The sequence below is a fragment of the Sparus aurata genome, chromosome 1 (assembly GCF_900880675.1).
Source record: "Sparus aurata chromosome 1, fSpaAur1.1, whole genome shotgun sequence".
NCBI classification, from domain to species: domain Eukaryota; kingdom Metazoa; phylum Chordata; class Actinopteri; order Spariformes; family Sparidae; genus Sparus; species Sparus aurata.
The window spans coordinates 34,386,111-34,407,151 of NC_044187.1; the positions used below are offsets into that span (position 1 = coordinate 34,386,111).

General features: G+C 39.6%; 2 protein-coding genes across 3 annotated transcripts; both read left to right on the plus strand.

The window, feature by feature from the left end:
* Nucleotides 1–4,103: 4,103 nt before the first annotated feature.
* sp6 (Sp6 transcription factor) lies at nucleotides 4,104–10,576 on the plus strand. 2 transcript variants are annotated; one of them, XM_030394022.1, is made up of 2 exons: nucleotides 4,104–4,344; nucleotides 9,227–10,576. In XM_030394022.1, exon 2 carries the CDS (start codon nucleotides 9,348–9,350, stop codon nucleotides 10,272–10,274), a length of 927 nt encoding a protein of 308 aa, XP_030249882.1. In that variant the 5' UTR covers nucleotides 4,104–4,344; nucleotides 9,227–9,347; the 3' UTR covers nucleotides 10,275–10,576. The 2 variants fall into 2 exon arrangements, with proteins under 2 accessions (XP_030249882.1, XP_030249968.1); XM_030394108.1 differs by lacking the exon at nucleotides 4,104–4,344 and adding an exon at nucleotides 8,872–8,982.
* A 5,120-nt stretch (nucleotides 10,577–15,696) lies between these two features.
* On the plus strand, nucleotides 15,697–20,546 carry cwc25 (CWC25 spliceosome associated protein). The gene is made up of 9 exons (XM_030413845.1): nucleotides 15,697–15,866; nucleotides 16,392–16,564; nucleotides 16,654–16,890; nucleotides 16,987–17,056; nucleotides 17,324–17,472; nucleotides 18,695–18,767; nucleotides 18,913–19,118; nucleotides 19,639–19,806; nucleotides 19,981–20,546. The coding sequence occupies exons 1-9, from the start codon at nucleotides 15,849–15,851 to the stop codon at nucleotides 20,090–20,092; spliced, it is 1,206 nt and encodes a 401-aa protein (XP_030269705.1). The 5' UTR covers nucleotides 15,697–15,848; the 3' UTR covers nucleotides 20,093–20,546.
* The last annotated feature ends 495 nt before the right edge of the window (nucleotides 20,547–21,041 follow it).

Consider the following 21,041-nt stretch of genomic DNA (forward strand, 5'->3'; position numbering starts at 1 on the left):
TAAAATGTCTCATTTACATGTTCTGCATGTTACAAAACTGTGTTTGATTGACATCTGTAAGCACACACCCTATTAACCCCATACTGTATAGCACACTTACGACTTCATAGGGAGTTCCAAAGCAGCAAACTGTTGGCACACATTGTGCCATGTTGTCGATCAGTGAGAGGTATCCTGTATGGGTGGATGGGTTTGGTCTCAACGGCGTTAACACTTAAAGGTCAAAGGTGCGGCAGTAATATAAATAGATGCTCCTTCACCACATTGAAATTCACAGGGATGAAGTCGAGAGTAAATGTCAGTACTTCAGGAAAAGCCTCTTTGCAAAGGCATTCAGAGGCCCGCAGACATTTTCATGTACACAGGGCATAAATTCTTACACAAAAAAAAGAAACGTGTAAGCAGTGATAGACATAAAAACTGTCAAACAAGCTATCCAAACACATTTAAATCATTAGGAGAATTTGTAAGCCCCCACTTGAAATTGCACTGTAATTAAATGTTATTAAGCAGTCTCTTTCTGATTGTGCTGCATTGTATTCATGAGGAAATATGCTTGACTATTTAAAGACTTTGGTAAACAACATTTAGACGTGGTGTGTGGTCTTCGGTTCAGTGGCCTGATCTTCCTCTATGTGTACAGGTACAATATACTGGAAGCTATGAGATACAGAGACATTATACCACCACGATGTTTGACTAACTTTTATTCTGTCTGCAACATATGTGGGTTAAAATCTAAGTATATCTTCATTTTTTTACGTGTTATTATCCTCGCAGTTATTTTTCAGAAACACTCTTTGATGTGATAAAATATAAGCCGAGGTTTAGTGCTGTTGCTGGTCAAGAATGGTGTTCGTGGAAGCGACGTCTCCTGATTACAAGATCTCTCTATGGCTGGAAGGTCCTATCAAGGTGCGTGCTCAACCGAGATTTTGTCAATATTTGCAGATCGCCCTGTGCCTCCATTATGTGACTGACATGTAATAAGATCAAACTCAGCATTTGTAAAGTGCTGGTTCAGAGAAAGACGAGCAGAGGGGGTAGGAAGTCACTTCCCGCCGGCCTGTCTGTGGTCTGTGTTTTTCAGTTGATTTGAAGCCGCTCCACCAACATGCTGTGACAGGAAAGGAATTAACTCAGCGAGGAGACTAAATAAAAGAAAAAGGCCTCAAAGAAAGATGATGTTAAAAAACTATTAAATGTGTGATGCACATTCAAAGCCACTGCAGCCCATTAAATACCAACATATTACAACCCTCAGACGCTGGGAGAAACTTAACATTTGGCAGGCACTGTAAGCCTTTTGTAATAGTTCAATAGTCATAATAAACACATTTTTCATACGAATGTGAGAAACTGTTTTTCACTGAACAGTTCAGTTGATTTGCAGAAGTGGGGTCTGTTTTTTGCAAGGTCAGATCTCCAGTTTTGTGTACAGCGCCTGTGTTTTGTCCCGGGCCAAACCACCTCTCAGGAGTGTCCGCAATCAAAGGATTTCCAGGTCTCAACTATCTGATTCACAGGCTGCAGTCACTGCACTAGTGCAACAGTGCTGTACGGTGTAAAAAAGTTGATCTTAATTTTGGTATCTCACCATAACCAAAAGGTGTGACATAAGCATCACGATGACGTACCAACTTTGACCTTATATTTATGTTTGTTTGTAGTTTTGAGAGAGAGAAAAAAGCACAGTGGAAATTAAGTTGAATAGTTATGAACATATCATTAATTTCATAAAACAAATATTATCCCACACTGTACATTTTAAAGGTTGACTTTACTTTTAAAAACTCATGAAACTGATTACCTCAGAATTACCAAGTAAAGTAGTACGAGCTTCAGACTTGATCAAACTGCTTTTTTAAAACTCAATAATTGTAATGCTAAAAACAGAAAAGGTAATTACTATTTTCTTTTCAGTCAGCTAAATCTATACATTTATATAGCTGTACACTATGACAACATAAAAAAGGACCTTTGAGAGGTCAGGCCTCGAGCTGATACAGAGCAGCTCTGCTTCAGCCTTTTACGTATCATGATCTCAGACCTGCTTCTGTTTAAAGACCTGTTCAAGATTCTCGTCCTGGAATTTTTTTGTTGGTTTATTTCATATTTGTTCACCTGGTGAAAGAAGAATTCCGATCATTCACTTCAATAAAAGTACCACACTATATAAATAACCCCTTACGAGTAAAAGTCCTACATTGAAAAGTTTACTTCAGTAAAAGTATTATCGACTAGATGTTCTTCAGAATAAAATCATTCATCATCCCTTATTATCTAGGCTAAGTTGTATATCTATGTTGCAGTTTGATGAAGTTAATCTATAACAATCTATACTATAAATGTTGTGTTATATATTTGATCTGTAATAACCATAGTCATCAGCATGGTAACTTCTGTAAGCTACAGTAAGTTAAAAGTACATTTTCATAAAATCCAGTGAAGTATAGAGCGCTGCAGGTATGAGGTGCGTTTGCTGGCTCACCCAGAAGTTACCATTGCCAGACAGAAAGCTTATGAGATTTTTCAATTGGATTTTAGATCATTGCAGAATCTGTGGCAAACACAAGTTTGTAATATAATTACGAGTCCGTAGATGAGTTTCCGTGTTCAGTGTGATGACGTTTAATGTCCCTGATGTCTGTGGTCTCATTTGACCACTTGTTAACAACTGCCTATATGAGACATGTAAACAATTTGAAATTCAAGTACAAGGTATTCACTGACAGATTTCATGTCAAGATCAAATGTGAAAATTTCTTAAGCTTGTATGACCTTATTTCAGGCATCTATCTGAAAACGTGTTCAAAAAACCCCACTGACATCAAGACACAGGAACCAGACGTGTACTTAAAGCTGCTACAGAGAATTTTCTTTTTTTAATTCTGTTGGTGCTTCTGGCTCCCCCTGTGGACAAAAGCAGTATGAGCTTCACAGCTCATGTCTTAAGATCATGATCTGGCTAGCATGTTAATTCATTTTAAAATCAATAGAGAGAAAAAATTGTCGTGTATTTTGTCTTTGTTCTTTAACAAGACTGTTTGCAGGTTGCATGACCATGAGGCAATGTATCTATTTGTGGCTACATAAGATTAATAACTGTAAGGCTGGGAGACTCCTCAATTAATCCTCAGCACTCCACAATAGTTCGAATTTTATGACTCAACCAACCGTAAGTCAGAATTCTGACCCCATGAAAAGGCATTAAGAATGAATACAGTAATTGTAGATCTCCTCACTGATGGTCTCATACACATATGTAGGTCTTGTAGATGCATCAGTATTAAAATGACAGTTTCATAAGCTGTGTTGGGGGTGATGCACTACAAAAGCAACGCGTTATAGTAACATAATACTTTTAGTGGTAACGGAGTAACATAACATGTTTATAAAAATATTTCAGTAAAAATTACTACAGTTATGTCATGTAGCGCGTTACAATCGCATTACCTACCAAAGTGAAGCGTTTATTCATTATTGGCTACATTATAGAAGGTATAGGTCTATTGTGTTTGATATTACTAAGCCTACAATTAAAAATATTTATTCCTATCTCATAATATATCAGACTTTGATCTTTTAATGGCTGCTCATGAATGTTTCCAAGCCCAGTAGTTTATTTAAAAAGATATGGGCTATTTAATTGTTCTATATAGATTGTTTGGGCATTTTTTTGAAAGTAACTAAAAAGGGATAATAATAATTAGTAATGTATTTCTCTACGCAGACAGCAATGTTGTAATGTAATATATCACTTTAAAATGAAGATAATATATTGCACTTTGAAAGTAACTTGCCCAACACCGTTCATAACCATTTCAAAGTTATTGTAGTAGCCCACAATTAAGTAGGCCTATAGCCTCTGAAGGCACACTCTCATTCAGAAACATACAAGCAGCTTCTTTTGCTAGGGAAGATCAAAACACACTTTCTAAAAAGTAAAAAAAAAAAACAGTGAGTGTGTGGCCCCTGTGACGGACGGGCCCATTGACCCACAGCGAGCCGTCTCCTCAGCTCCAGTCGAGGGCGCATCCTCAGAGCGGGGGACTGCACCGCGGCGGGGGGCGGAGCCTGGACCGACTCAAGACGCACAACCTATCATAAAGTTAGTCACTCCTGAGAATGCTGCTTACCTGTTCGCCAAATTCGATATTGCCTCACCTGGACCGTCTGCGATGGGGCGAATCAGATGAAATATGATAAGGATATTATTTTTCTGTGCACTTTTTTCGACGAAGGGAATACTGAGCAGAGCTGAGCTGAGACAGAGTTTCTCCAACCAGGTGTATTTCATCCAAAAAGAAAATAACAGCAGCAGCAGCAGCAGCAGCTTCACAGGTAACTCGTTCACTGTCACTGCCGTCTACTGAAAGCGTTACCGTATCTGTCTGTGTTATCCCTGTTATACATGACTTGGTCTTCATTCACGTTTCTAGAAATGACTAATTCAACCATTTATTAAACTGAGAGCACGTCAGACAGGCGCCAGGTTAGATTCGGGGAACTATAAGGTCATACATGAGAAAGTCTGATTTAATTATTTTTCAAAGTGGACTAAAGAAAAAGGAATAACGTCTCAGTGAACTGAACATTTTGTACAAGAGACGCCACGAAACTCATTTGACTCATATTCGTAAATTAAAGATACATAAATCTGCCACAACAGAGACCAGAGACCTGCAATGAGACCTCAAACTATTGTAAAAATTCTTTACAAGTTTGAATTATTGTCCTGTATTTTTGGAGAATGTAGTTAAAGCATTTATATGGTTCAGAAAGATACAAATCAGAAGCCTGGATTAAATAGGAATATGTAGAGAATATAAGAATACAGTATAGAGTCCAGGTTTCAGGTATAGTAACATCAAAGTGTGGTTTATATTTGACATACATTTTTCAGGCTGACCGGTGGGTGTGGAGGGACAGCTTCAAACGGCTGTAGTCTACTGTGTCATGGACTCAGGATATTTATGTAAATGTTAGATCTTAAAGACATACTTAATAAGTATGTCTTTAATAATGTTTCACAAGAGAGCAGTTAGGAAACCAGGGGAAGTCACCTCTGTGTGAAACTTTATGGGAGAGGGATCCAATCTGTACATAAATGCTGTTTTGTTCCAAATTCTGGTCTAATGTCAGTACTGCTCCGCTTCTTTCCTGCTAAAACATAAGGGGTATACATACATATATAATTTAGTTCAAGTAGATGTCTTTAATTGTTTATGTTGCCAGTAGGAAAAGTACCATAGCACCCTGTGAACTGTAAAACTGGACAATAATGAACGACGTCAATGTTTAATAAAGGACAAATACTGTATGTCATCTGAACTAAATACAAGAAATCCAAACTGAATCAACACTCAGGAGATTCATCATTTGGTGTTGAAGTGGATTCAATAATATTTAATAAAATAATGTCTCTGCACATCAGTCTGGATGTCTGGTTGCAGTTTAAATTAATTTTTTTTTGTATGTGAAGAGTTTAAGTCAGAAACGCCATGACTTAACTGTGGTGAGTGATCAGTTGTTCAGTTCAAATGTAAGTAGTACATTTGAATACAATTTACCGTGTTCAGTGCTGGAGGACAAATACAAATTATTTGTTTTATTTTATGTAAAATACAAGTCATGTATTCAAATTAGTAGCAACAAAATGCACATAAAATATACAAAAATGAAAGTACCAACAGTCAGTGTAATATCATCATACTATTTGTTCATTATTATTATTTTTTTTTGACACTATGTAAGAGGCACATCAGTGTTGTAACTGATCAGAGTGAAGTTAATTTAAAACTACATTATATACTTAATAATGCATAATGCTGAAAATGATTTTATGTAATACTTCAATCCAAATGAAGAGTATCTATTGTGTTGTAATTGTAACTTAAAACAAAAGGGTAATATTTATGTTTGTTTGTAGTTTTGACAGAAGAGCGCAGTGGAACTGAAGTTTAGTAGTTATAAAGGATATAATAAACGTCATAAAACAAATATGATCCAATACTGTGAATTAAATCAAATTTGACTTTACATTTTTTACAAAACTCAGGAAACCAACTACCTCGGAGTTACCAAGTAAAGTAGTACGAGCTATACATTACAGATATATACAACTTAGTAACTTGGTAGTTTCCACCGCTGTATTTATGTATCTTGACAATTTTTTTAAGTAATTGTAGTAAATTGTCATTTCGATGCAAACCAGGAGAACAGGTGTCACATTTTGTACATCTCATTTAAAATAAGTCCTGTCTGTGTGCTTGATTTTGAATCTTTGTGCCCATCAAAACAGAAATACTGAAACAACATTGTGTTCAAAAAAATTCCTCTTGCAGGACATTGATTTTCAACAAAACTGCAGGCTGTGAGCGCACTTGGCTGATAAGGGCGGGCCCTTAAAACTCAGTAAACAGGGGGGCCCTGATGGCTTGCTCAGTGGAGCGTGTGCCCCATGTACAAACGCTGAGTCCTTTGCAGCAGCCGGGGTTTGATTCCTTCGCTGCATGTCAGCCCCCAATTGTCTCCCGGCTTTCCAGTCATAATGTCCAGCTGTACTGTCACATAATAAAGCTGATTCAGAACATTAAATAAGAAACAGTTTTCTGGTGGCGCAGTGTCATTCAGAATTGATGGAAGGATACAAAACTGTTGTTGTTAAAAGCTACTGTCACAAGGACTGCTGTTGATATTGTAGATACATTTGCTGCATCTTACACAATTGTGAATGAATGAGTGTCACACAGATTCTCGTAAATAACAGAGGATGTAGCGCTGTCATCCTATCTAAACTATCTCTGCACTTAATCATACAGTTGAAGCGCAGAGAAACCGATTAGCTGAGATTAGCCTTTCATCCTGAGCTCTGTATGTCACTAACTTAATCCTTCACTTAGAACTGCAAATTACATTTTACATTGATGATTGTTCAGTTGGAGTATTTCACAGTCAGTGTCATTCACTCTTACTTTAGTGCCCATACGATTTTTTTTAATTTTTTTTTCCAAGTTTGTAGCCAGACTTTGGTCTTTACACCAGATCTTTGTGTCTTTTTCTGTATGTTATACGTTTCATGCTGATGTTAGGTACTTCCTTACACATGGGCACCTAAGCAAAGGTCAGATAAAATATGATTTTTACAGATCGGTGTTTGAAGCTCGTCGAGTTACACTCCTTTGACAACTGGCCGGACCCTTACTGAACTGATGTGTTCTTCTCCACCCATCTCATTCTCAGAGCAGGTTAAAACAAACTTGTAGATGCCCGTTTACCCAAACTAGTTTGTTATGAGAGTCTACGGACAGTCAGTGTTAATGTGTTATTCTAGGTCTGGAATGAGAGACTTTTTGTGGGTAGAATGACGAGTAAACCGAGCCTGTAAATCATCCTGTAAAATGGACTTCAAACTGTGTAAGGACCCTCAGATTAGCTGGTTAGCAGTCTGAATTACTTGTTAAAGGCTAATTATTAAGATCTCAAATCAGAAAAGAAAACTTCAAAAATCGTAAAGAGAAAAGTTCGCCCCCTTCTCTCTGCCTCTTTCCGATGGCAGACTTGTAAACCAGGGGCTGTGCTGGGTCTTGGTCGGGCAGGTTTTATGATCAGAGCTCTGTCATTGCTCTGTACCATCCTCCTTCTCCCAGGCTGCTGTCACCCTGAGGGGGCCCCCTATGCCAGCTGTTTCTCCTCGGAGCTCTTAGTGCTCACAGCGCTTTTGACGAACAGAGGAGGATGCTGCTGTCTTCATTTGTTTACGGTCATGTCAGTAAGAGCAGAGTTTGGGGGACCGTTTTGCTGTGCGTCTGAGTCGCATTCCCAAAAAATTACAGAGCAGCTCTGGCTCCAGGCCGACATGACATAAATCAGCTTGACCTTTAACACCAGACCTTTCATTAGGAAATTCCAAACTAATTGCTTTATGATTTCATTGGGACTAGAAAGCATCCCTGAGTGGCTTTGACTGAACCTTTGAAATGGAAGTGTAATCTTCTTGGTTTGGCCATATTGACTTAACAAATTGAGATCTACAGAGGGCATCGTCCACTGTCACTCAGAGTGACCCTACCTGTGTGCTGCATGCTCCCGCCTGCCTCTAATGGATCAGCATATCAGAAACGCACATCTTTCATTGGAGCCTGACCTTTTGTTTGTTGACGACCTTGTCCAGCTTGCAATGTCAGATATCACAAGTGATCTCAAGACAAGATACCAAGCTCTAAAGCTACAGACTACTTTACTGTTTCCTGCTGTAAAGATAATTGTAGATGTTCCAGGATGGGGGTGTGGTGGAAGTCAACAAGATTGTTTGGAGCTAGGACATGTTTGGAGCCAAGCACAAGTTTGCAGGCTGCTCGCTTCTCGTCTTGTCCGACATTAACAAGCTTCATGCCTCTGACTGACACTGTTGAGTGTACATACCAGGAGTGTGTTGATGAAAGGATGCTTTTTCAGAGCGTGTGCCCATAATTATATACATAAAGCAATTGTTCTCATGTTATTGTTGGACTCCCATTCTCAGGCTCCTGAATGCCGTCAGTCTGCAACTGTTGACGCTTACTGCCGCCAGTGTGTTTTACGGGGCTCCTTGCCTGGAAGGCAGATGTTGTAAATCATGTGTGATTTATAAAAAAAAAAGAAAAAACTGGTTCTCCTGTCTGCCAGTTTCATCTCCACAAACCTCAGAGATGTACAAATAGACTTTGGCCTGAAGCCATACCTCCCTGGAACTTCTTCCTTTACCAAACTGCTCGCCTGTCAACACTCCCCTTCACTCTCGTCCCTCCCCCCTCCTCTGCTTCTGCACTGGGCCGATGATGTTGTTTTCTTTGCGCTTGTCTTTGACTGTCCTCCATGGGAAGTACCTGGCAGCGGATGTATGTGGCAGGCTTCTGCCTGGACACGTCTGTCTCCCCCTCTCTTCTGTCTCCACGGCCACGCAGCGTGAGAACTGCAGTATCCATGGCAATGAAGGAGGTGTGCTCGGGGTTGGTTATTTAAATGTTGTAGACAGGAGGATTTAGGCCTGAGTGTCTGTACTTCTGATGTTCAGAGATCTTAGTTCAGCAGAAGCTGAGTAACTTCAAAGCCAGAAAAAAAAAAAAGAATGACCTCAGGACTTCAAAGTCAGAGCATGTGGTTTAGTGAAGTCATTGAGAAAATGCAACTGAGTGAGAGGTGATACCAAATTTGATTGTTTTTCTGCTCTTTCTTTCTGCAGGTTTTTTTTCCAATGCATCACCATCCCATCATGTGGTAATATTCGCAGCCTAACCCGCAAGATAGTGAACAACACAGCGGCTGACCTCCTCAACAGTCTTACACCTGCACCAGCTGCTCACATGGCCCACCCTTACGAGCCCTGGTTACGGACAGCACCACCTGGTGGCAGCTCAGAAGACATGAACATCCCCTCCTGGTGGGACCTCCACAGGGATGTCCAACCAGGGAGCTGGATAGACCTGCAGACAGGGCAGGGTGTCGGGCTTCCTTCAGTGAGTCCAGGGAGCTCCATGGGGTTACAGCCCTCCTTAGGCCCCTACGGCTCTGACCCACAGCTGTGCACCTTGCCTCCAGCTCAACACGCTCCAGCTTCACACTCATCCCACCTCTTCCCCACGGATGGCTTCAAGATGGAGCCACTGCCCCCCGAAATGCTGCAGCAAGAACAGTTCTCCTTGGAGGAACCACAGGAGAACGTTGTCTCAGCCCGACCCAAGCCCCAGCGCCGCTCTTCTTCCAGAGGCGCCGGCCAAGCTGTGTGTCGCTGCCCTAACTGTGTCCATGCTGAACAGCTGGGCCAGAGCACTGACGACAGCAGGAGGAAACACATGCACAACTGCCACATCCCTGGCTGTGGCAAAGCCTACGCCAAGACCTCCCATCTGAAGGCTCACCTACGATGGCACAGTGGGGACCGTCCATTTGTCTGCAACTGGCTCTTTTGTGGCAAGAGATTCACACGCTCTGATGAACTGCAGCGCCACCTACAGACGCACACTGGCGCTAAGAAGTTCAGCTGCGCATTGTGTCCCAGAGTGTTCATGCGCAACGACCACCTGGCCAAGCACATGCGCACACACGAGTCCCCGCCAGGACATGGGGAGGAGAGGGTAAATGGAGATGGAAGGATGGATAAGGGTTTTGATGCTTCGACACCTCCTCAGTCTTCCTCAAATGTGCCGGCGCCTGATGGCGCAGAGCCTCCGCTGAAGCTCAAATGTGAGACAGACCCCTCAGTCTCCAGCGTGACAGGGCAGTCCGGCTAATTTCATCACTTTCAGAAGAATTTTTGGCAGTTAAAGGTTTACCATTTGTTCCCCTCTCTGTCATAGAGGTGTCATAGTTTTACGATAGAATAGAGAATAAAAACAAGGTTCGGACAAACTTTTACTGACGTCAGTCGGAACAGTAACTGTTCGTCTGTGGTCCTTTGAATTTAGGGCCAACTCAATCCTAATCTTAATAAACACAGAAAAAAAAAAAACTTTTACTGGACTTTTACTGATTCTGTGTATAGAAATATCCGTTGTTTACCAAGAGTAAAAGGTGGCTAAGGATGCAACCACACTGAGGCTTGTTGCTGGACTTCCATTGCTGCTATAGAGCCACTACTACCAGTAGACCAAGAGACTGGGAATAGATCAACTGAAGGTGGCTTGTTAACTTGTTTACAATTAAATGAATGAGATGTGTTACTGGGAGAGATGGAGAAAAAGGTTTATCTCCAGCACAGCTTAATTTACCCATTTCAAAGGCAGCAAGCTTTTGAGCGGAGAAAGGAGATGGTGATGTTTAGATTTGTTTCAGACTGTCACCAAACGTGTGGAGCCTACAGCGCGACTTGTGATAAGACACTGGAATATGATGCAGCATTGTCTTGTTTTAAAAATATCAGTTACCATTTGAATTGTTGAGAGTTAATGCCACACAGATGGCATTGTGTGTGTTGTTATATAACTAATGAAAATGGTACATTAACAACATGAAAATGAAACAGACAATAATGACATGCAGCTGCAGTATGCTGCGATGCTAAAACGATAATATAATATATTATAATATGATATAGTATAATATAATATAATATGAAATAATATAATATAATATAATATAATATGATATGATATGATATAATATCAAATACAAAATTGAGTTTCATGCACTACAAAGGCTACTATATACCAGAAATAGTACTACACTTATAACTGAGAAGGACCATTCAGAAAGGGGAATGTGATTCAAGTTGCCAAATGGAACAAAAAGATGCCAGTGAGACAGCTAAGGGCTGTGATCCCCTCCACTCCTGGTAGCTAAGAACATAAAGAAAAAAACCGAGCTTCATGGTCATGAAAGCTGGACTCGGAGGGAGAATGCTGCCTGGTCAAATGAATCCTGGTTTCTGTTGCAAAATGCTGATGACTGTGAACGTATTTGGCCATAAAAATGGCTCCACAGGTCCACAATGTTAACACTACAGGCTACTGCCGCCGAATAAAGCTTCCAGAAAGGTGGTTTATTCCAGTGGCCTCTGTAGTCCCAAGATTTAAAGCTGCACTAATCTATATTTTCAGCTCTACTGGCCCACATTAACTGTTGTGGTTAAGTCTTCTCCTTCACACTAGCAGACAGCTGTTTCCAGCTATTACATTCTGATAAATGGAGGGTAGGCTGAGTGCTACACGCCAAACGTCAGAAAGACAGCATTAGCTACTAGCTAGTGAACATAGAGGAGCATTTGGTGGGTTGATCAGGTTAATTTACACAGTAATTGGTGAAGACTAAACCAAGTCTTATTAAACTGGAAAAACTCTTGGAAGGACTAAATTCATGCCTCAAAAGCTTCAGGCAGTGGTGGAAGCAGAGGCCTCTCCTACCAATACCATCCGGCTACTGTATAAGTGGGGTTTAGCGAGGTTATGCAGTTATTCAAAATATCATCAGCTTGATTATGATTTGCATGTCGGATCAAGCTGTAGTCCCAATCATCAACAAAGAATGTGTGATGGGCTCATCGCTCAACACATTTTATTAACTGCCTTTGGTGTGTCTGTACTTTTTCCATGTTCACTGACACTAACAAATCATTTAACAAAACTCTTTTTGAAACATTAAGTCTGAATTATATTTATAATTCATACTAAAATATTTAGAAAAGCACTGCGTCAGCAGTCGAGTGAATACAATAAAATGCAGTTGAACAACAGACGCATCTGAAATCTCTTAGGTTACTTATTTTGAATAGTTAACTTTCATAATCAATATTCTGTGATCAATAGTTCTGTAGCAGGCAGTGTGAGTGGCTTTACAGTTTAAAACACTATTAGGATGTATAAACCATCACAGACATTAGGCTGAGATTTCTATATATATTAGGGAGCTTTCAATTTATGGAGGCTCATGATTGCTGTATTTATGTATAGAATTTAAGAAATGGAAGACATTGCTAAAATATTAGTCAATTATTGTGTATTGTCCCTTATTATTATTATTTTTTGTTTATGTTAGATAGTCTTTTACGTTGGTCAGTAGAACAAGATGGACACCTTCTTTTAAAATTTGGTCGCTGTAGTAAATGCTTTAGTTGACTGTTATAAAGTAAGTTCTAAAACATTTGATAAGTTAAGTATTGTGGTGTAATAACTTGTATTTAATCTATTTTTGTCCTTTATTAAATAAAAAATTATACTCTATGTCCATGTTGAACCTTTATTTTAAGTCAGGTGTGCTGATTATGAATTACTCTGTGCAATTTCATTTTCACTTGAATACAACAGCAGACATTATTATCATTATTATTAATATTATTAATATTATTATTATTATTGTTGTTGTTTTTATTGTTATTAGGAGTAGAAGTACTCATCCAGAGGTAATGCAAAAAAAAATCTTTAACATTTACATAACAGCATGAAACGTAGTACAGTTGTACAGTTTTGGGCCCTGAACATTTTCAGAGATGGAGCCATCACAAAAACACCACGTGGCAACATTGGCGGCCATTTTAATCTCCTGAGCTTAACATAATAACACAGGAAAGTTTATATCTACCACGTGTTTTGATGGTCAAGGATTACAATGATACTATTTACTACATCATAAATTGCTCTGGTGAAGAGGCAATGGTGAATTCTAGTTACACTATGAGAAAGAAACTAGAAACCAACTTGCGAAGGAACACACCCGCCATGATTGCTATTAACATGTTGACCCATGTGTACTCAGTGACCTTTACTACATTATTTCATGAGTTCTCAGTAACCATGGGTCAGACCACACCCATCTTAAAACCCTTCATTTTGATTTCAGCAACACAACAGTAAAGTTTCATGACTACATCTTGCACAGTTATGGTTCTTTCACATTGACAGAATGTGTTCACGGACAGACGGACATATCGCAAAGTATTCAAAACAGCTTCTGTGGCTGTTTCCCACAACAGTAGGTGTCCAGGACCAGATTTTGCCATGATGACACACACACACACACACACAAACACACACACACTCCCAAGGTGAAAACATAACCAGCCACACTGTCATGTAATCACAGTATCTGAGAACCTTAGGCAGACGTTCTAATAATATCATATCTGCATGTATGATGTGTAGAAGTTTTTTTTCTTTTTCAGAAGTGACCCTGACAATACAGTGACTATACATTTAATATTTGATATGATCTGGGCAAAGTAGCTGAAAGCAACAACTTTTATTTTCTGTTGATTCTGGCTCCTGTGGATTGTTTGAGCACAGTTGTTTAGAACAAATTAAAGGTTGTTTAACGTACCTCTCATATTTGTCACATGTAAGCCTAGAGCTAACAGATTGGCTTACTCAGTTATTGTACATTTGGTGAGAAAGCTGAAGTAAACAACACTCCTGATTACACTTGTCCTGGACATAGAGGGCCAAATTCAGATTGGTTTAGAATCCTTTCAAATCCTGCAACTTTTTGACAAAAAAACTAGAGACCATTTTTGTGATGGGATCACACCAGAACAAGGAGTGTTTGACATTAAACATGGTATAGCTCACTTGTTTTACCAAACTCACTTCTCTCATGTCATCTGTTTCGACTGCACCACGCACATCACAGTAGGTGTGTTCCCACTGACAGATGGTCTCCAGTTTTACCTAGCCTCATTTTCATCTTAACCACGCACCTGCAAGTAGCTACAGTCATATTGGGGGCAGTGGTAGCGTAATCCCTGGTCGGACAGCACTTGCCCCTTCCCATATCTCCACCTCTGAGGTGCCCTTGAGCAAGGCCATCAACCCTGACAGCTCTAGTGGCCGACAGATGAGACTGTGGTTGTAATGGGGAGCTTTCACCTGTGAATGTGTAACTATGTGAATGTGATCAAGGCATTCCTGAAAAAGAGTATTGCTCTCAGGAAAACTCCCCTAAATAAAAGATATATAATCATCATATATTGAATATTGTTCTACTCTTTACATAAACTGTCTTTACAGGGTTATAAAGGATTAAGATTCACAACATTCATGCAACTGACATGATATTACAAAGGCTCACTCAGCTTCTCAGATATTGTCATTTTATTCTCATAGTGTCAAAGATTTCATGAACAATTCATATAATATTCTTCACGTTGCATGCAGTATCATTGTGATCGTTGACCATCAACACATGGGGGTCCACATCACATTTGCTGTGTTTTCATGTTTGGTTCAGGAGATATGATGCAAAACACATCATTCAGTAATGGAGGAAAGCAAAATGGCTGCCATGGTCGCCACATGGCACTTCTGCAATGCTTCCAAATGCTTAAAAATGTTCAGGGCGCCAAACTGTACAACTATAGCAAGTTTCATGCTTTTTGAAAAAGTGAATGAATTTTTTTGTATTTCTGATGGACTACTGGCCCAGATGGAAGAAGATGGAAGTTAGTTAGCTAATTAGCTAAAATTATGGTACAAAATTTACTTTTCTGTAGTTTAATGTGATTTTTTAGATTTGCAGTTATGTTTAGATGTTGAAGTGTGTTTCCAGGTTGACATTAACCACTGGTTTTCACAGCCCTCAGGACTGCCAAGGCGTCTACAACTGAAGTAGATAGGGACGTATTATTAAGATAGGATGTGCGTCGAGGGTGTAAATAGTCTAATGTCTTTTCAAATCCCAATCAAATTCAGTTGTTTAGGAGAATGCTGCAATGTTAAACTGTAATGCTCTTGAAATGTTTTGTGGACTACAACACTTACACTACCTTACTTTCCATTGGCATGGGAGTGAGTAGATAATGACTGCATTTCTATTTGTGGACCGAATCTAAGAATGACAAACTACCCTATGGTTATATAATGAATAAGTTATTGCCACATCAAAGCCATAATATGTTAATATTTTGTTTAAATTAAACGTTTTTTAGGGGCCACAAGCCCTAAAAACAGTGGGAGGGTATTACACTGCGTTGCGTTCATTGTCTAAACAAACGGATGGTAAACACGTTTTTAATTTTACAAAACATATTGTGAAACTAATCAACATCAACCAAAACACACACTTGACATAACGATGATTTTATTCACGACTGCGACCAAAACCAGTTGAAAGTCATGACGAGTTTTATTGTTGACTTACTCACGGCGGCATTCTGTAATGTAAGAAGCTTACCATCACCATGGGGGACCTGAAGGCACCGTGAGCTCGAACCGGAAACTGAATTCTACAAAACAGGAAGTATATCTAATACATTTCACGGCAGCCTCGGTGGCTCCATTTTCTAGCTAGCTTCATAGCGACTTTCGACACTTTTTATATTTTCAAGGACGCATTTGTCTATATTTTTATTTTTGTTGAACTGAAACGACACATTTTTCAAGATGGGGGGCGGCGACCTGGTAAGTATTACCTAACGTTATTTAATTTACAAGAGGCTCTTCCTATGATGTTCAAAGACGGTTCTGACCAAACTCCATTCAGAATATGGCTGTTTAAAGTTGTATATTTGTTAATTAAGTCTATACGGCTGTTTCAACATGTGATAATACCTAATACATTTAATTGTTACGACTCACAGTTTAGTTTATCAATAGTCACTTTAACTTTGGTCTTATTATTATGTTTTAACGTTTATGTTAGTTTGCGATGTAACCCACAGAGTAACGTTACTATTATGTAAGAGACATTTCTTAACAATGAATAATAAACAATTTTCGTCTCCTAATGTACCGGATGATGTTGTTGATTTCTGTTAGATCTGTGGGATTTCATCATAATTTCTTGGATGTTACATGTTTATATTCTCCTCAACATGAGTATTTTTGGTTGCCATGCCATCACTGCTAAAAACCACTTCATATAAAAATTGCATCCCCAAGCCATCCAGAAAATAACTTGGTGTCTTCTACCTTGTCTTCTGCCAGAACTTGAAAAAGAGCTGGCATCCACAGACTATGAAAAACATTGAGCGTGTGTGGAAAGCTGAACAGAAACATGAGGCTGAACGCAAAAAGATTGAGGAGCTCCAGAAAGAACTGAAAGATGAGCGAACCCGAGAAGAAATGACAAGATTTGCGGAGGAAACTGGTGCCATTAAGTGAGTTCTCTGATATTCTGAAAGTTGTTTTGTGGGATAAGAATTAATGGAATTCTCTAACCTAGTTGTATCTGTTTTTATGATTACAGAAAAAGGGATGACCGCCTGGACTGGATGTACCAGGGTCCTGCTGGACAGGTGTCCAGAGATGAGTATCTTCTGGGACGTCCCATCGACAAGCAGATCACCGACCAATACGAGGAGCCTGAAAGCGGCCCATCCGCTGAGACTGGCCTTCTGCCTGGGTCCATCTTCAACCCCACCACTCCTGCCTCCAATCTTGACCTGGCTGCGAAGATCAGGGAAGACCCCTTGTTTGAAATCAGGTTAGCGATTCCACTTTTCTCTTGTCAGTTGCTCTGAAAAGATGCAAAAACTGTCACGGCTTTTGATTAATGGTTTGTTTGTTTCTTTTATTGAAGGAAACGTGAGGAAGAAAAGAAGAGGGAAGTCTTGACCAATCCAGTGAAGATGAAGAAAATTAAAGAAATGGTAGATTACTGTCTGTTTTGATGTATTCACCTTTGATGGATTGAGTTTGTCCACCATTTTAAGATGTTTTTACTTTTGATATACCTTTTTAAAGATTTGGATTATTTACTATAAAAAAAACAGTTTACTCCTGTCCGAATTTCGCGTGCACTGACCCTCTTAGCGTCTTTCAGTGTTGATTTATTAACACAATACAAACGCAGGTTTGCTAGAAAGGTATTTTTATTTATGGTACTTACGGTAAAACATCGTTTGATTCTCTCACAGCTGCGCCAGAATCTCGACAAGAAAGACAAGAAGAAGAAGAAGAAGAAGGATAAAAAGAAGAAGGCAGACAAAGAGAGGAGAAAGGAGAAGAAACATAAGAGAAGGAGCTCAAGTTCGAGCTCAAGCGAGGAAGAAGAGAAAAAACACAGGTATATCGTTGAAGCAGTGATCTGAACGTGCATACTAGTGGTTTTGTTGCGCTCACACAGCAAAGCGCTCGACGCATAACTGAAAATGGAAGTACTCTCTGTGTGTCTGTTCTTCGATTTTCTCATCAACCGTTCATCCGATTCACTTCACACTTGCCGGGTGCATTCCTGAGGACCAGAGGAATTGTTGGGTGTGAAGTACTTCGAATGAGTGAACAGAGCCAGAGCCATGGCAAGAGAGGTTTAGGGTTAACCCTGTCTTTCGGTTGCGTTGGTTATAATTAATGAGGTGTGAGCTAATTTGAGTTTTCATGTTAACATTTTTAGAACCCTACTCAGTGGTTAACTTATTGGTACTGCCTCCACCAAGGAGGTTATATTTTCTCCCATGTTTATGCGTTTTATTGAGTTTGTCAACATTTTTGATCATTTCTCAGTAATAATGCACGGATCTTGATTTTAAATAAACCAGATGTATTTAAGTGGCCGGCATCTATGACTGAGTAGTTTGATGTGGGTCCTAGATCTGGTCATCTTAAATTATGGTTAAATTTAGAGGGATACAGGTATGTTGAGTTTGATGGTGGATTAGGTTTGATTGAATTAAAGGAGACTTTTGAGCCTTGGCAGAGGTGTGCACCAAACTGAATTCCAGTTCTAGTTAAGGTAAAATTAGCTAGCTAACTAATAATCTCAGGCTAACCTTTGTAACACCCTGGGAACCAAATATAACCGGGCCTTTCTTTCAGCATCTCCCACAAATGCTGATAATGTTAATCTGTAATCATTTTTTTTAATTGTTTTTATCAGGTATTTAGAATTTTGCTAGTCATGCATGCAGTGTCACTGTGACCTACATTCAGTCAATTAAATGTCATTTAACATAGAAGCAGAAATGTAAAAATAATGATTAATGATAGCAGTTACTTAGGTGTGGCTCCTATTTTTGGAACCCCTCAATTAACCGTCTAAAACTGATGGTGTGTTGTAACATTGCTGTGTTCGTTAAGGAAGTTTAAAAAAACAGAAAAGAAAACTGGTGGCGCATGCAAATGCCTAACTGTGGGGGCTCTCTGGCACTGCAGGTCGCTGATATTGATAAAAAAGGGCGACTTTATCTATAGTATAGTATAGATTTAGCCTATCACTGCATAAAGAAGATATTATTCAATTAGTACAATTAAGTTAACTGTTTCAATGATCATCTCTGCTCTTTTTTTAGATCACATTCCAGAGATGAATCGTCAGCAGACAACAAGTCTCACTCCCATCATCTTCCAGGCTATGGCCTCCTGGTCAGTAAGCAGCTAATTGATATTTTATTATACCACTGTTCTTATGCTCATGCAAACATGTGATCTATTTTACATTTTCAATTACTAATCTTTTACTGGACTAGAGCGCTGATAAGTCGTCTAACAGTTATGTCTTCCCTCTCAGCTTCCCGCTGGCAGACATCCCCAGTCCTCAGCTCCCTCCAATTACTCAGGACGCCGCGAAAGGAGCCGCTCGCGATCGCCACGCAGGAACAATAAGGAAAGCAGTTCCTACTCTTCCTCCTCACACAGAGACGACAGGAAGGTTGAGACTAGAGCTGCCAGCCCACAGAAAGAGCGCTACAACAGAAACAGGCACCACACGTCCAAGTAAGAGTTCACGGGGCTCGAGAAAGTGTAGTGTAAATGATGGCTCCAGTCCAAATACTGAGAGTATTCTAATATAGATACTTCTTTGAGAATCATTACTTGTTTGCTTTTAGAAATACACCATTCAGCTTTCAATTCTGTGCCCATAATAACAGGTCAACCCATTCCTCCAATAGTGAATATGAAACTCTCCTGTCATGATGCTGCCATGATATATCCTTTTCTCTGTCGTCTCTATCATACTTTGCAGTAAATAACTGCTTTGAGCCATAGTTTTCACTAACGTTTGTGCGAATGGATTCAAAATGTCTGAATATTTGCCATTAAACAGTTGGGTTGCTGTACAAAGGTACAGAGTCCTTGTTTGATAAAGCTGTAAACGTTGAACACAAAATGTAATTACTGTGACTGTGATACCTGGGAGGAGGTAATCAGACACGTTCTTTAAATGGTTAATCTGTCTTTCAGAGCATTGTCTCAATCACCTCCCACACTAAATGGATTTTTCTGTCTGATGTAGGAAGTTATCTGCAGAAGAGCTAGAACGAAAGAGGCGGGAGATGATGGACCAGGCCAAGCAGAGGGAGGAGGACAGGGAGAATAACGTGAAGCGGTACAAGAGGCAAGACGAGCAGGAAAAGCAGCGGGAACAAAATGCCAAACATGACCGCCACGCTGGCTTCATCCAGTAAGTTTTAGAACAACATGGCCACGGAGATGATCAGAGCACGTGAAGTTTATGGACACATCTCCTTCTCTGTTTTTAATGCACCAATGATGTCCTTTTGTTGAGTCTGCATTTTTAACCCTTCTTGCATCGTTAATGTCGAGCTCCATTAACATTCACCTTTTCTTCTTGTAGTAACATGAAGCTGGAGAGTGCTTCCAGCTCTTCGTTAGAGGACCGGGTGAAGAGGAATATCCACTCCATTCAGAGGACACCAGCCTCCCTGGACAACTTCATGAAGAGATGAAGTCAACTCATTTATCATACTGATAGACAATGATACTAGAAAGCTAGCTGAGAGTATGCCATCCTCTCCTTGATCTGTCTCTTTAATGTACTGAGGCAGGTGTGTATGTACTCATGCGTTAAGGCTGGATGGTGTAGTGGGAGTCTGTCATGAGTGCAAACAGGGAGCTACATGGCTCCATGCGCACACACACACACACACACACACACACAAAATATATATATATTTCAGATTAATCCAAAAGGCCTGTGATGTCTGTTACTGTTACTTTCTTGAAAGCCAGTGCCCCTCTTCGAACTCATGTGATCTGAACTTTGTACAGTGTACAGTTTTTGTGTTACACTATGCTAGCACATGCTTTTATCTCAGAAGCTTTTGTAATATACTGTGTGTTTGTTAGATAGTGTGCACCTGTTGGTACCATCTGGAATAAATGCATATTTCCTGAAGTCCATCATTTGTTTTTTCTTTGTTCAATGTTCAGTCATGAACTAGTATCACGTCAACACCCATGTCATCAGTAACCATATTATCAATAACCCTGTTATCAATACCACACTAAAGAAATTACCTGTGTTGATTTCAGTGCCAACGCTGATAGAACAGAGCTGAACTGTCTATTTTGAGCACAAGAGCTCTTTTTATAATTTATGTTCTGTTGACTAAAAACCTCATCCACCAGTATAATTCAAAGTGTAATGCTAATGACTTGAGGCAATTAATTGAGAGGATATTTATGGGACAGAATTTCTCAAAATCAGTGTTTGAGTTTCGATTAAGTTTGTTGCTACAGCTGTGCAAAAATAATAGTTTTTTTTGCCTTTGGTCAACAAATTGCGGGCTGTCAAGTTCTTTAAACCTATGATTGCTTTTCAATAATATCAAGTTGGAAAAGAAAATACTGTGACATGAACCGATAAAGCGTTGGTTGTATACGCGTAGGTACCCA